Source organism: Talpa europaea, assembly GCF_964194135.1.
Source record: "Talpa europaea genome assembly, chromosome: X".
Lineage (NCBI taxonomy): Eukaryota > Metazoa > Chordata > Mammalia > Eulipotyphla > Talpidae > Talpa > Talpa europaea.
This window is the reverse complement of record NC_140081.1, coordinates 92792959-92808688: the sequence shown is the minus strand read 5'-3', so window position 1 is coordinate 92808688 and position 15730 is coordinate 92792959. Positions and strand designations below refer to the sequence as shown.

Here is a 15730-nt window from a genome sequence, read left to right as displayed (position 1 = left end):
GGGAGGCCCGATTCTATCATTTAAGAAAATACTGTCCATCAGACTTGGGTTAGCCTCTGTCTGGAAGGGGGAACATCTGTCTGTGTCTGGACTCCCCCCTCCCCACTAAACACTAATGCTCCACGGGCACGGTGCAGTCCTCATTTTAGCCTCCCCAGTGTCCAGCAGAGTTGACACACACACACACACACACACACACACACACACACACACACACACACACTGGGTTTTATGTTACAAGTCTGGCTTTTCTGTTTTCATTAGCTAGTAGGTTTAATCATTCTTTGGCCATTCATTATGTCCCTGGAACAAATCAAAGTACGCACAGTAAAAGGGTTTTTTTTTTTTTTTATTATTTCAGTTCCCATCGCTGCCCTTCTAAGAGGAGGTGAGGCTCACCCAAACTGTATAAAACTGAGATTCAATTAGCTTTTATAGAAACCCCTAAAATCTGGTGGTTGTTTCAAATGTTATTATCTCTGTCAATAGAACTGAAGTCTTAAATGGAATTAGGTCCCGTTTATCTGCTGGCAACTGCTAAAGTTTGTGCTGTGACTCCACTTCGACAGAGCCTGCTTTTTATGAAAGGTAAACAGCCCCCGAAAATCAGGCACCCTTTCCTCTGGGATCACCAAACCCGCTCACAATCCTTCTCCTTCTAAGGTCTGGATTCTCACCAGCCTCATGAACATGCGCAATCAGATGAGCTTTGGGCTGGATTTAGAAAGTGATTTGGGATCCTGTGAGGGAGTATTTTGTACACTGCAGACACTCCGACAGCTAAAACCCTTTTAGGCAAAGACTAGACAGGTCCTACAAAGCAAACAATCACACGTCTTTTAGGAGCTGACATATTTTCCCATTCCCTATGCTGTATCCGTGGGACCCTGTTCAACTCTGCTAATACACACTGTGATTTTTAGCACATGCCCATATTTTATCTATCACATGCTTTGTTTTTCCCTACTAGTGAGCTAGACATGGTTTGCTGTTTTACAGTTTACAGATTTTAGCAAACAGGAGTAGGATTTAATACTCCTCCGTGTAGTGCTCCCATCATAAAGCCAACCTTAAAAGCAATGCTGAGGAATGACTTCATTAGGGAAACCATCTTTGAAAATGGTGCTTTGACATGCCAGGGATAAAAAAATAAAAAACCTTTGTGCCTTTGCATCTCCAAATTTACAAAGCCTGATAAAAGCCATCTGTAATTATATCAAACTACAATTTAGTCCATTACATACGGGCCATCGTGGTGTAGATGGGGTTTGAGGCATGTATGTGCCAGCGTTGTTGCTAGGTGAACAGCACTGCTTTATGGTCTCTAGACTTTGTGAGGGGCACCTGTGTAACAATGAGCACGGTGACGCCAACGGGCATTAATGCACGGAGAGGGCCAGCCAATTGCTCGCTCCTGCTTCAAAATCTGTCAGTGAAATCTGGCAGTCATGTGCTTCCCATAATAAACTTGTCCCTCCGCCTGTGGCTGTTGGATCCCCGCAAGCCAATGAGCTGTTTTGAGTTTGAAGCAAGAGAATATACCTTGGCAAAGAGGAAGTATCACAATGAATAATGAATGCCCTTGGCTGGTGGGGAGGAGCTCTTCATAGATGACTGACTCCCAGCGGTGGCAGAAGGTTGGAGAAAAGAGATGGAAGAGGGAGATGATTTAACATGGTGCTGGTGTTCTGCTGAGAACACCCTTATAACTGGAAGATGAGAGGGGGTGTATGAGCGCCCATTAATACATTGCACTGGAGCAGCTACATCTGCTTGGCACACTCACTCCGGCATATGAACACACAAAGGGAGGGAGAGAAGACCCTTAGACATGAATCCCTTTCCAGTGTTTCTTCATGCCCCTGAGAATATGACAGAGGAGAAGGGAATGGAGTCACCGGATTCCCCAAACCTAAAACTATACTGCATGTGGACCAAATGGTGTGGTGTTTGAGTGATTCTTTGCCCACAAATTAGCACCTCTTAAAAGCTTCGTGTTTTTGAGCCATTGATTTTTGATAAATCCTGATTGGCAAATGTGAGAACAGATGTAGGTGTGCCAGATGGTTTTTCCAGACTTATTCAGGTCTAACTGCCAGACTTTGGGCCAACTAAAGCTGAGAAAATTAAAGTCATAATTTATTCTCTTTCTTCTGACTCTGGGGATGGTTCTCTCTGTGCCCACTAGTTCATTCACTGTGTGCAATGCCATCCATTTGGAAGAGAATCACTTACTCAACTTCCAGGCCAAAAGAAATGTATACCAAGGGAGAAAAAAACAGAAAATAGTTCCACAAAATTAAAATAGACTGGAAAACAGGCAAGATATCAATGATCAGTTATCCAAGATTTTATGAGAAAATGCTCAATTCTGTTGAGCCAAACAGTGTTTACAGTTGCAGCAATGAAAATTCTAATTTTGTGCTCTAATGAACACAAAACGATCCATACTCAACCTTGGCAAAACTTATAATGACTGTGTAATTGAAGTGACTTTGTCATATTAAAATATTTCGTAAAATTATAGAAAAGTGCCAAGAAGGAAGAACATGGGCTTGGAAGCCTCAAATAAGCATACAATAGCCACACCGCCCCCTTTTATAACTTCACACCAACTTACCAAGCCCCAAGATTAGTGTTAGACACTTTCACGAAGGACCACATAATTGACTCATTCTATTCTAAGCATTAAACACCCAGTTATAATTACTTTTGTTTCAATATCTCTTAATACACTTAAATGCTATTAAAATTCCTCCTCACCATACCTGTGGAATGTAGAAAAAAGGGTAGACTCCCTCCCCACTGCCGTGACATCCCCTATTTAGCACCAGCTAATTGTTCTCATCCCCCACAGAGGCCACAGGGAATCCTAGTTGCCAGCCAGATTGTAAGAAACTTCCAAATCAGAGTGACTCATGAGTGTGAACACACAGATTTGGAGAATACCTTGATCACACCGCAGCTCAATTTACTGAGTAGATTAGTGACCTGATGCCCAACCCCATTCTCCAGGGACTCTTGGATTCAGAGTTAGAAATATCCACTTCCAAAGTCCAAATAACTACTTGAGGGTTTCCTCCTACACCAAAGGCAGCATTTATATGAATAAGATGAAGTTTAGACAATGTATCATTAAGACAAAGAACAGCCAAATCAATTTTTAAAAGGATGAAGAAAATTGGAGTTATCATACTTTCCAATTTCAAACCCTACTACGAAGCTACAGAGATAGTACAGGTCTGGAATAAGGATAGACAGATCAAGGGAACAGAAAATAAGAGTCCAAAAATATACTGTCACATCTATGCTCGACTGATTTGGGGCAAAGGTGTCAAGATAATCCAATGGCAGAAAGAATAGTCTTCAACAAATGGTGTGGCAACAACTGGATTTCTACATATCAAATAAAATTGGACCTCTACCTCACACCACATACACGAATCAATCAAAAAAAAGGATCAAATACCTAAAAATAAGAACTGAGACCTCGAATTCTTAGAAAAATAAATCGGTGCAAATCTTCATGACCTTGAACTAGAGAATGGGTTCTCATACATGACACCAAAAACACAAGCCACAGACAGAAAAATTGGTAAGTTGAATTTCATGAAAAGAGAAACTTTTGAGCTTGAAAGGACATGCTAAGAGCCCTAAAAACAGGAGAAACAATTTTGGAATCATATATCTGATAGTGGATTTATACCTAGAATGTACAGAGAATTATTACAACTCAACAATAAAAAGGCAAAGGATAAGAAGTGGAATTGCTGGATTGTATGTTAACCCTCTTTTAAAATTTTTGAGAAACATCCACACCATGGGCCTCCCTGATGGCACAGGCAGTTGAGCACAGTGTTGTGAAGCTGTCCGCAGCCTCTGTAGCGCCGGTTCAATCCCTGCTGGCCGCGGGGCAACCCACATGGCGCGGCAGACCTCTCCTGTCTAGCCCCCTGCTCCCCTCAGCAGTGTATTCCGTCAGTCTGCCTGTTCTGTTCCCCACTCGGTCTCTGGTGAATCCTCTCACCCCCAACACCTCTGGCCTGTACCCCAGTTCTTGTATGCATAATCTTTTTTTTTTTTAAAGAAACATCCACACCATGTCTCATTAGTTGCCATACCAATTGATATTTCAACCAATAGGAAGCACCTAGAACTTTTGACCAACCCAGATCCCATGTGAATGGCATGACGAGGCCCATTCCTAGCAGTAATCTCATGTGGTCTCTCTCATCACACAAGGATCATATTATGCCTGGCGACATTTCCTGTGAAGGGTTCTTGTGCTCTCCTAATTCCTTGACAGTCATTCTCTCCATGAGCTGTAGTTCCATTAACAAAATGACTTCGATAAGGAGAGCACTTCTTTCCCCAGGCCTCTCAAATAGCAACAATGGAGATACAGCTCTTGTTTTCCAACCGTGATTTCATTTTTATTATTCATTTGTTGCATTATTCCTGTTGGGGGGAAATCTGAGGTACAGTTATGATTTTTGTCACAGTAAGAATCATTTCAAGGGTCTGAGTTCAGAAGGCGTCACAATATGCTTTCACTTGAAAGACAAATCCAATTTGACATGAAGTTTCATTATGAAGAAAATGTTACATGTGATGACACTGGTTATTGAAAATTGAAATGAAGTGAGAGGAAGCTGACACCAATGTGTATGAGATTCTGCTTTCTTTGAATGACACAAAGAACTCAATACATCTAATCATCTCCGTTATGCCCACTGGGAGCCGAGCTCCGCCAATATTGCACGAGGTTGCTTCTTGATGGCTGGAAAGCTGAGTATTAAGCCACATGCTACTTACATCAGTAGTTAAAAAGCTTTGTGTGACTGCTGGATCCTGGGAATTGTTTTACTTCCCTGCTCTCGGTTAAAGTAAATAATAGTAATAATCCAGGCACAAAATTCATAAAAGAAAGGGAGCAGCCAGTCAGCACAGGCCGACGCTGCCTTTTCCACTTAATGTCTGAATTATTACAAACCCAGGAGTCAGCATCAGGCACATCATCTCTGATCGAGTTTTCTTGTGCTCAGACAAGGGGCCTATGCTGAGACTTTTAACAGAAACACAGCCCGGAATCTCCTTTCTCCTTCCTGTTACAGGTTTTGCCTAAGAAGCTCGAGGGCCCAGATGCAGTACATACTTGGGTGAGACGGCCCTCTGCTCTGTTTCCCCCTCTTGTTCATAAAAGTATCCTTTCTGGCTCCCCCATACCCCCAACTCTCCTGCCTTCATGAATGGAATCCGTTTCTGAATAGCCTTCCTCCAGCCTCCAGAATCAAGGCCAGCCCAAGGTTCCCAGAGCCCTTGAGTTGTGGCTTCTCTATAAGTTTCCCCTTCCCTCCCGCCGCGCCCCCCCGCACCCCCCACCCCGCAGCCTCCACGTGTTCTGCCTATAATATTCACAGTTTCCACTTGGTGGAGTTTGGGGGCTGGGGGACAGTTCTGACTTTGGGTCTCCTGCTTAGCCGTGCTGCACTGTGCTGTCAAGATAACTCGGGTTCCTTTTATAATTAAAAAAAGTCAACAAGCAGGAAATGATTGATGGATGCAGCCTGCGCACAAAGCAGTGCGAGGGCGCCCCCTCTGGGGGTGCGGGTCCTCTCCTCCCACCCCAGCCTCCGCAGATGCCGCTGTCCACCCAGAGTCTCAGGTTCTAGATCATCGCCCAAAACAGCTGCATGACAAGCGTCCTATGAACGGCCACGAGCGCTGCTGCTTTCATTGAAGTATTACACGTGCAGATGAAAAAGCCACAACTGCACTGCTGACCTGTTAGCCAAGGAAGGCCCCCAAACAATTCAAAGTCAAGTTCCCTAATATGGCTCCCTCTAGCCTGCCTCAAGGATCGCTAATGAATGTGCTGCCCGAATGAACAGCAGGGGCCGGGTCATGTGCCTCTGGCCCCAGCTCCCTGCTCGTCCCCCCACAAAGTTTCCTCTGGAGTATGTTCCTCATCCAGAGGTGATTTTCCAATAAAATCAGCCTCGATTATGGCAAGCATAAGAGCCATCCCTGGGGGAGGAGATCAGGCAATTCAATTCTAGGAAAGGCTGTATGAGGCAAAATTAACCTTGTAGCAGTTATTTCCTGAAACATGCTCTTGCTTTTAGTTTCTTTCACACATATCGATATAAAGTGAGGGACTTTTTAAAAACCCTATCACGGAGACGTGACTAAAGTATTTAATTTCTTACAAATTCATGAAAATAACATGAAATGAATGAAAGCTTGTTTGGTTGTACAGCTCTGCACAGTTAGTGCCTAAACCCTTTTGGCTAGAAATGTGTGAGGCTCTGTATGTCACACCTTGCTTGAGGGCCTGGCTCCCATGCACTGTCCACTCTGGAGCTGTCCAACTTCTCGGACAATCAGCCAGCGGACTGTCGGCCAGCAGAGATGGTGTGGAAGGCTGCCCACGCCATGAAGAGAGAAGTGCGGAGGAAGGGGAGATGGTAGCTTCTCAGATGCCCCAGTTCTGAGGAGGCGCCTCCTGTGGGGCCATCCTGCTCATTTCTGAATATGAAGAAGATGGTGTTTCAAAGAGAGAAGTAGCCTGTGTTGCCTGTGTTAGCTGAATGGCCTGGTTTGTTGTCCCACAGTGACAGAAATGTGGCCTTTGTCATTCTTGAAAATGCCTAATGGCATCAAAGGCTACTGCCCATGCAGAGCCTCCACCCACAGGGAGGCGACACCTTGTCCCCATGCCTTCCCTTCAAAATCAAGAGTGGCAACACAGCTTGAGTAGGAAGGAGGGCGGAACTAGGCCCAAGGAGACTTAAAGCTCACTTGCAAATGCCTCCAAGATAAACCAAGATGGAATAGAGATTACTTTCAAAGAAAGCTTGATTTCTTCCCAGAAAAAGTCAGTAACTCCCATGAGGGCTAATAAGGGGTTGGACAACGGATGGTCAGAGGGTCCTGTGAAGTCACCCTTACTCTGAGGCTAAACTCATTCTCACACTCAACTATGTTGCTTGCGCCTCAGATGGAATGTCTAAACTCACTCACTCAACAAATATTGAGCTGCCGCTACATGCTGGGTAGCATCCGAGGTGCTGGAGTTACAGCAGTGAGTGAGACAAAATCCTCAGACAAGCCGCATTTCTGCATGAGGTAACACTTCAAGACACTGATAGATGATGGACAGACAACAAGATTGAGAGACGTGCATTCGGTGCAATGACAGTTGCTGAAGAGGAGAAATAAAGTAGGTACGGGGGTGGGAAGTGGCTATGTTGAGGGGTTCATGTTTTGCATGGGGTGTGGTCTAGCCCTGTGGCTCTTGCACAAAACCTACTGACCAGAGAAAATCACTGTTATTTGGAAGCAGCCATTGCCTTGCTGGCAATGATGCCACTCTCTCAGCATCGATGGCTGGGTCGCCAGTTTCAACTAGTTTTCAAAAGTTCAAGCCACATTCAAAGATCTACCTCCCATGGCCAAGGACCAGCAGGCTGGCCGTGCGTGCGGAAGAGGGCATTCTTGAACGGGACCTCCCCGCAGGCTTTGCACTGCCACCCCAACCCCTCAGCTCTGCCGCTGCATGGCAGCCCTCATTTGGGTGGACCTTACAACACACAGTCTTGTGTAGTTGTGTCACCTGTGTAAACAGGTATTTCTCAGGGCTAGCACACAGGAGGGCGAGGGCTCCTGTTTTCTTTAAGCATCTTCCTTTATAACCTTGTGCTGAGGACATCAAGTCCATTCCTGGAAATAGGTGGGGTTTAAAGTACATACAAGTGTGTGTGTGGAGAGGAGACCATGCACACGTAGCTTTAAATCAAGTGTGCTAACATGTCTGATTTGCTTAGAGCACCCTTGCAGCATGTTTTGGGGCAAGTTAAACTTCTACTCCGTGGCACGCAGCTGGAGGGGGAGAGGCGAGGCAGGTATGTTCGTGTGCGAAGACACTATTGTCTGCAGGTTCCCGGCAACCAGCTCTGCAGGGTGAGGTGAAGCAGAGACCAAGAGTCTGAAGGAGCCCGTTGGCGGCCGCGGGCCTGCCCGGCCAGACTCCCGCAGGGCTCGCATGGAGGGAAAGAGACCAGATGACGCCTCTGAAGAAAAATAAGCAAAACGCCACAGGCTGCTGTGAAATCTCACTTGTGAGAAGAGGGTGCTGAGAGAGGGCGGAGGGCAGCTGAGGTCACAGGGCGGTGAGGACAGAGGAACGGAGCCCTGCTCGCTCTCAGCGCCCGGTGCCGCGGGCACCTGCTTCGGTCATGCCCAGTCAGGAAGAAGTTCTCTCTCGGTTCTCCTAATATTCATTCCTGCATCACCCCCAAAGTTGGGCGCCTTTTCCGGTGCTTCTTGGCATCTTCTGTGAATTTCTTCTCTGAACCTCTGTTCATTTTCTATTGTGCTTGGTTTCTTTTCATCATCATAATTATATAGAAATAGAAATAGAAATGCATATCTATGTACATAGCTCCGTTTATTCCCTGTAGTCATCTGTCAATATTTTCTTTGATGGCTTTGGCCATACAGGAAGCCCCAGATTAGGAAAATACTCTCTCCCAGTTCCATTATCCTTGTGATTTTTCTGTTTAGATCTTTAATTCACCTAGAAATTACTTTTGTGTATGGCGTGAAGCTGGAAATCAGACTTCATTTTTTTTTCCCCCAAACGGTTATTAAACAAATACAGTCCACCTATTGGATATACAGAATATATACCCATTTTCCAATGACTTGAAATGCTGCATTTATCATATTTAAAGTCCCAGATGGACACTGAGAGAAAGATTTGAGAATTTCTGTTCTGTCTGGCTCTCCTTCACCACCAGCAACTCTATCTTGGATTTTCAATGACTGCGGTGTGAAACATCTTCCTGTGGAGGAACAGTATATCCCTCTACCCCCCGTTTTATGTTGGTTACCTAGATAACTAGTGTTGGTTTAGGCAAAAACTTCAATAAAGCAGAAGCCATGCGTGTCTTACTTCAGTCTCTGGCCAAAGTGAGTCATTTGTATAGTTCAGTCCCCACCCGTCCCCCAAACTAGAAGTCAGCTAACTCATGACCCTAGCTCCTGACTTTGACCTTGCTCTGCAGTCAGTGAAGGACTAACGGGCTGTCTGGAGTCCCAGGTGCAGTCCCCACAGAGGCATGTGTCATTTCCCTAGAAAGAAAAATAGCCCTACTGTGTTCTTAGCTTTGTGGCTGACAAAAACACATTCAGGATTTGTATGTCTGTAAAACAAATTCAGAAAAAAAGCGAAAATAATTGTATGGTTGCATCGTGACTAAGTTACAGTATCTTATGTTGCCTGGATGTTTGAATAAACGCAAAGGAATCGCATGAAAGGAAAATTTATAAAAATGCTAGCAACCATCAAGGGACCAGCTGGGTGCTTGGAGGAGGCCTTCAGGAGCTGAGATTTACATGAAAGGCCAAAGAGAAGGATTAGCCAGATAGAATCAGAAAGTATTTGATATGTCTATTTCTCTGCAAACAGTTTTTAAAGGGCACCTTCTAATCCCTCCCCTAACTCTGACCTTGAACTTTCTAGAATAAAAGAATCCTTTTTAACATTTTCTTAGCTTTGTCTCCATTGCAGGCTGTCCTCTTCATGCCAACAGTGGGGCCCAGTCATTGCCAGCATGGTGCCTTAGGGCTCCTGGCACAGCAGCTACCCTTTTGCTTCTTTTCTCTCAGGCCACTCACAGAACTGGTTTTTCCTGCTACTGGGAAAAATACCCCCTCTCTTTAGCTGCCTCTGCCTACCAGACATTGCCCACGACATGGCTTCTGCTTTCTTCTCCAAGGAATGCCTTTGACCAGTGCTGCTCTGCACTCCTGAATGGCCTCACCCCTGCTGGTCACCAGAGGACTCCTGCTGAGCTAGGGGGAGCCTCCCCCAAGCAGTGGTCTCTCCTTCCTCTAGGCCTCAGTCCCAGGGCCGGCTATTCTGTTTCCCTACTGGGGATGAGGACTTTCAGGGCAGGGATGCCATCTTACTCATCTGCCTCTCAACTGAGCCTGGCACACAGTCGCTGCACAATTTGCTCGTGACAGGAATACATGGGATAGCTTGCTTACATTACTAGTTGATTGTCAGCTCTGAAAGAGTGCTGAATGATGGCGTGCACTAAAATTTAGGAGCAACTCATGTGCTAAGCACTGAGTTCACTTGCATGGATGGACTGAATTCACACAAGTGAATTCTCGTCTGAGCACCAAATGCTAAGACACGGGGTCAGAAAGTTGCATGATTCTTATAAAGAGCTGGATAAAGAGGGATTTATGGATATGTGGCTTAAATTTAAGTTCCTTTAAAGCGGAGTGATTCCACATCTGCTGGCTTATTGGAGTCCCCTCACCTTCACCAACAAATGTGTGCTGCTTATTTTCATTTCACTGTCATGGTTATTAGAATGTTAATTTGCCACCTAAAGAAGCAACGTTCTCATAAAGCTTTTGGGAAGGTGAGTGATGGCAACGAGACAAGTTGACATGCTTGAAGTTCTGAAGAAATTCTTCTTTGCAGACGCAGATTTAACATTACCCACGCTGTACACATTGTTAAAGTGCCTGTAAACTTACAAAATTGTTCGTTTTTGAAACATGTGACGCCGTATTCTAAGAAAATAAACTGGTACACAGAGTTAGGTAGCATGACTTTAAAAGCCAACACATTTTGTAGGCACTGGTAGTGAACGCACGTGCCCTGGGAGGTGGCGAGGAGGTGGCAGTGGGTCCAAAGTGGAAAGACTTTCTCTGGCTCTCAGTTGTCTCTGCTGACGTCACCTAGATGATTCAACTCTGATGACCAATGAATAGGTTCAGAAGCTGCGAGGATATTCAGTGGAACCTTCTGCATCCAACTTCAGCTCGCCGGACAATGTAAAGAGTGTGGTTTACACCGTGATCTAGAAAAAGGTTTTATGGCTCTTTTTCCTTCAATTACCCTTAAAATTGCTAGAGCACATTGGCCGTTGGCTGCTCTCGTGTGGATGTGGTTGGGAGCCCGCCGTCTGGGTGACCACTACTGGGGCCAGGAGGCTCACTGGGGTCAGCTGGCATTCAGGAATTTCATTTGGAGGGACGTAACCCTAAATTTGCCTTCCCCTCATGGAGGATTGCTCCTCTGGGCGTTCATAATGCATAGAAATTATTTGGAGTGTGACACTGTGAAAGAGACACAGGAGATAGTTTATCATTTTAATACGTGGGGGATTCCCTTCCTTTCCATGGTTGAATTTTTAAATCTGCTCACTTGGAATATTCTCGTTAGAGGCTGGATGTCAGTTACTAGACCCCAGGTTTCTCAGGCGGCCCGCAGAGGGCAAGCCCCCCGGGAGCTCACTGAGCTCCCCACAGGCTGCGCGTCCAATTCTGCATTCCCCGAATGCCTGCCCGTCCGGATCGAGCTGTCCTGTGCTCCTGCACTTCTGGGCGACCCTGGTGAGCTGCAGTGGTGCTCCGGGAAAGGCCTGTGGTCACGTGCACCAAGACTTCTTGATGCTCGGGCCTCTTTGTCCTAAAGGAGCTATTCCCAGAAGACCGGTGTTGGGCCAAGCCCCGCACAGAACCAGCTGCTGCGGCAAGCCCAGCGAGGGACACTGGCCATCTGCAAAGTCACCTTTGGCTGTACCTTCAGCCGAAGGGTCCATGCCACGTCCTTGCAGTCACACGGCTCTCCTAGCCTATCTCTTTGCAACCCGAGCGGTGTGGCTTTTTGCCCTCTGTGCACAAATACACAAGACAGAAAGGGTGGGGGAGGCACTAGGTGTGCATGTGGGCGTGCGTGTGTGTACACAGAAACACAGGCGCTAACACGCAATTTATGACATACGTGCTCGTGTGCACATACACCAAACTTCACCAGAATGAGTACACTTTTAATGATCATGATTATGAAACAGGATTTCAGGTTTGCCCCTCTTTTACAGAGATGACCCATGTAAATAACCTAGCTGAGGTGCATGCCAAGGAAGGCTACGCCATTTCATACCCCACGCTCGTGTCAGATTCAGGGGTGTCTCCGAGGCCGAGAGACACTGCTGTGTTCACTAACTAGGGGACTCGTGCATGATGGCCCTTCAGTAACACGTTAGAGCTGGTCAATGCTGGTCGACTCACCACACTCATCTCTTCCGTCGGGATAAGTCCCGAGGGCCTCAGCCACCAGTTCTTCCAAACTCAGTTTCCAACCCGACCTTCAACAGCCGATCACCTCAGGTCCAGAGTCACAAAGCAGATTCTTAAAGTCCTTGTGCAAATGTCCCCCCACCCCACCCCGATCCCTTTTCTTAGAGCTTCCTTCACCCTTTATCCGGCCTCCACTTAAACCTCTCTATCTTGTGTTTAGTTCTTTACAAACTGATTTTCTCTCTCCTACTGGACTCAAAACTCCTCGAGGGTAAGACCTGTGTCACCTTTATATTCATTTTTCTCTTCATCTATCACTGTCCCCAGAATGCTGGGGGATCCTCCATAAATATTTCTTGGATGGCTAAATGAATAATGCCCACACGTCATGGTCAGGAGAATCTTGGTGGCTATTTGTCACATTCAATGATGAAACCGCCCCATCTAGAAGATGGATCGGTTCCTAAATAAAGCTGTCGTTTGCTAAGCAGAGTGGATTCTGATCCTGATTTGTGAAAGTCAACCACCATCTTGTTCAACGTTGTTTGAAAGTGTAAAGCAAGTGAGAGTTTTCTGCTTGGTAACCGATCTCTCTTTTCCCCTCTCCTTTCTCTTCGCCTCTCCTCTCTTCGCTCTCTTTTTTGGTAACAGATGTCAACCTCAGTTAGATTCAATTCAACTTATTAGTGCATGGCTTTTAGCCAAAAGCAATTCACATTTGCAGAAGTGTACTATCACATATGTCTTAATAACAGAAATGTGTTTTTGAAAAAAAATGTATGTGCTAAGTCACATATGGTGGAAGAAATCTGTACATCGCTTCGGCTCTGTTCTCACAATGAAAGCTTGGAGATAATTGCTACAGAACATTAACATACAAGTGAAATCCTCTGACACATTAAAGAGCCACAGTTTGAACATACTAATCAAGCTCTGATAGCGGCATGGTTCCAATAGACTGAGAAATACGCTGGCATCTCCTGTCCTGATGGCTGATTTTAGGAACATTCAATTGAGTCTTACCCTCAGAGGTAATATTTAATGTTTCAAGGTAAAGTCATTAGTGTATCCAGGTACATTATGTGCTTACATTCACTAAGCATATATTTAATTTCTCCCTTATATGGAGTGTAATTAATGTGTACCACAGCTCCCTACAGTGATGAAAGCAGCTTACAACCATGAAGGTATTAAAAATAAATTGAACAAGTGGTTGAGAAATAGGGAGGGGGAGGGAACCTTTAGAGAGGAAAATATACAAAGCAAATGGATATTGTAAGTCACTTGCCATCGTTCTAATTGAAAGCTCACTTAGCCTTAGATCTTGGGAAGTAAGAGAATTTCAGAAAATGCAGATGCCTTTCACAATATATCCATCTAGATACAACTCGAGAGACTAGAATGTGTTGTACATGCGTCTCTGCTGCTTGCCGAGGCGTCGCTGCCTTGTCAAAGGAGCTCATGTCCAAACGATTTTCAAAGACAGTAGATTAAGAGTGGTGTTTCTGTACTGAATGGGATGGGGGAGGGAATGCTTCTACCCCACAAAGTTCTGAACATATGATAAATACTCAATATTTTAAAGGTCAAAAAGAATAAGTGGGGAAAGGTGTGATAGCTCAACCTTCCCGGCCATGGAAAAGTTTACGCCTGTGTGTTTTTCTTCCCGACCTACTAAAGCAAAGGGCAGTAAACTTCCTCTGCAAGCCATCACATCGTATATATTTATGGCTCTGCGGCCTGTACAGTCCCCGATTCAACCACTCAACTCTGCGATTGTAGCAGAAAACAGTCACAGACAATATGGAAACAAGTGAGTGTAGCTGTGTGCCAATAAAACTTTATAGGCACTAAAATTTAAATTTCATATAATTTTCACATGTCACATATTGCACAAAGCGTTCATCTCTTGAGTTTCCCCAACCATTTGCCAAATTCTGCACCAGGGGATGGCTTCAAATCACACGTCTACTCATCTCCATCAATTTGTGTTGAGAACGAAGCTATAAATGATGCCTCCAGACCTTAACTTTTCCAGCAAGCCTGCATACTGCCAGCTTGTAGGATGTGATATGTCTGTCCCATCAAGGGTCAATATTTCCAGTCCTCCAGCCCTGGTCACACCCCTTCTGAGCTGGGGCACCCATCTGCATGTGGGTAGATCGGAGGGCAAGGCAGACGTGCAGTCAAGCTGACACGATCACTATGTTCTGAAGCCCTGGCGTCATTGGTTCAGGCCTCTAATTCACAGAGTTCGTCTGCCAGGGGCCCCCAGTAGAGAAGCCTTTTAGGTAAGCAGGCAGAAAAGAAATCAGGCTGCAGAGATCTGAACCCCAACGAAACCCGCAGCCAAAAACTCCCTAACTAAAAATCCTCTTGTAGCACAATCAAATCCAGAGGCTACAGAATCCAATAAGGACTATCCTGTGGCCTAAGAAAAGTAAAGCTGAAGCCCACAAAACTGGGCAGAGTTAATTCCTTCACAGAACACAAGCAGCCCTCTGGTCATTCCTGCTATCTGGCCATTCTCCCAGAAAGTATTTGACATCGACTTCTCACTTCTGCACTTGGAACTCCTGGTGATGGAAGTCGGCAGACATAAATCAACACGCAGTTCCCAGACACGTGATGTTGCCAGACCAATAACACGCAGCCAAGAGAGCAGGTCTTCCCTGGGCCACGTGGCTGGCAGCCTGGTATGTGTGATAACGCGGCAGTCAGAGGCCGCTGACCCAAATGACAAGACAGGCATGTTTCTGAATTTGAAAGTCTCCCTTCTGGGATAAGCCAGGGTGTCTAAGACATACTATATTTAAAAAGAGTGCTGTGCAACTTGTTTATAATTGAACAGTGCCCCATCAGATGCCCTGGGAACAGTTCTCTGTTAGCTGGGAAAACGTTCATTAAATATATTCGCATCAGCTTTTCATGAAGGGAGCAGGAGGCCTGGGTGCTGAGGTGCCTGCCTCCCATGGGGCTTGGCGCTCGCTGCTGCCCTGGCATGTCTGTCATAGGCCCAGGGCTCACAGGATGTAGCCTCGAATATGAATAGGATGGTATTTGGCATCTCTTCCTGGAGGGCACCGACTAACTTAACATAAACTGGACACACCCGGGGCACTTGCTCATCAGACCAGAGAGGAAAAATATGAAAGCCTGTCCCTGGTCACTGGAGGGGTTCTTTGTTCTTTTTGTGCTGGCGTTTTGCTCTTCAATTGTCATGAACAGGGACTAACTTAAAATCTAAGGCCTCTTTCATGACTTTCTTTTTTCACATGCAGGGAATCCATTCACATTAAAATTTCGAACGAATAAAAAAATGAACTTACTTCACAGGATTATTCTTAGGTTTTGCCTTTTCAACAGCCTGTAAATAGAAGGGGAAAATGCAATTAGACATTAGTCGGCATAATGTTTGCAACTAGATACCAAAACCGTAAACAATATAAAAGGCTCTTCAGAAACTTAAGGTGCTAACCAAAGGTGGCTGCAGGAGATGGGCAGACTGCAGACACAGAAAGCTATTTTCCTTCTTTTCCTTTTCCTAAGGATGTGGTCATTCATCCAGAGGCAGCTTTTAGACCCTGTCAGGGCTCCTGGGGAAGTGCCGGAGGAGCAAGGC

The 15730-nt window shown here is 45.5% G+C and overlaps 1 protein-coding gene across 5 annotated transcripts in view; it reads right to left on the bottom strand.

Annotated features, from left to right (window-relative positions):
• The window catches only part of AFF2 (ALF transcription elongation factor 2), a gene marked incomplete at both ends in the record, with an annotated part of 417693 nt that overhangs the window by 56541 nt on the left and 345422 nt on the right, over window positions 1–15730 (bottom strand). For all 5 annotated transcript variants that reach the window (XM_084259153.1, XM_084259155.1, XM_084259154.1 and 2 more), the window contains one exon: window positions 15438–15475. In XM_084259153.1, the coding sequence (XP_084115279.1) occupies window positions 15438–15475 (38 nt within the window). The remainder of the gene's footprint in view (window positions 1–15437; window positions 15476–15730) is intronic.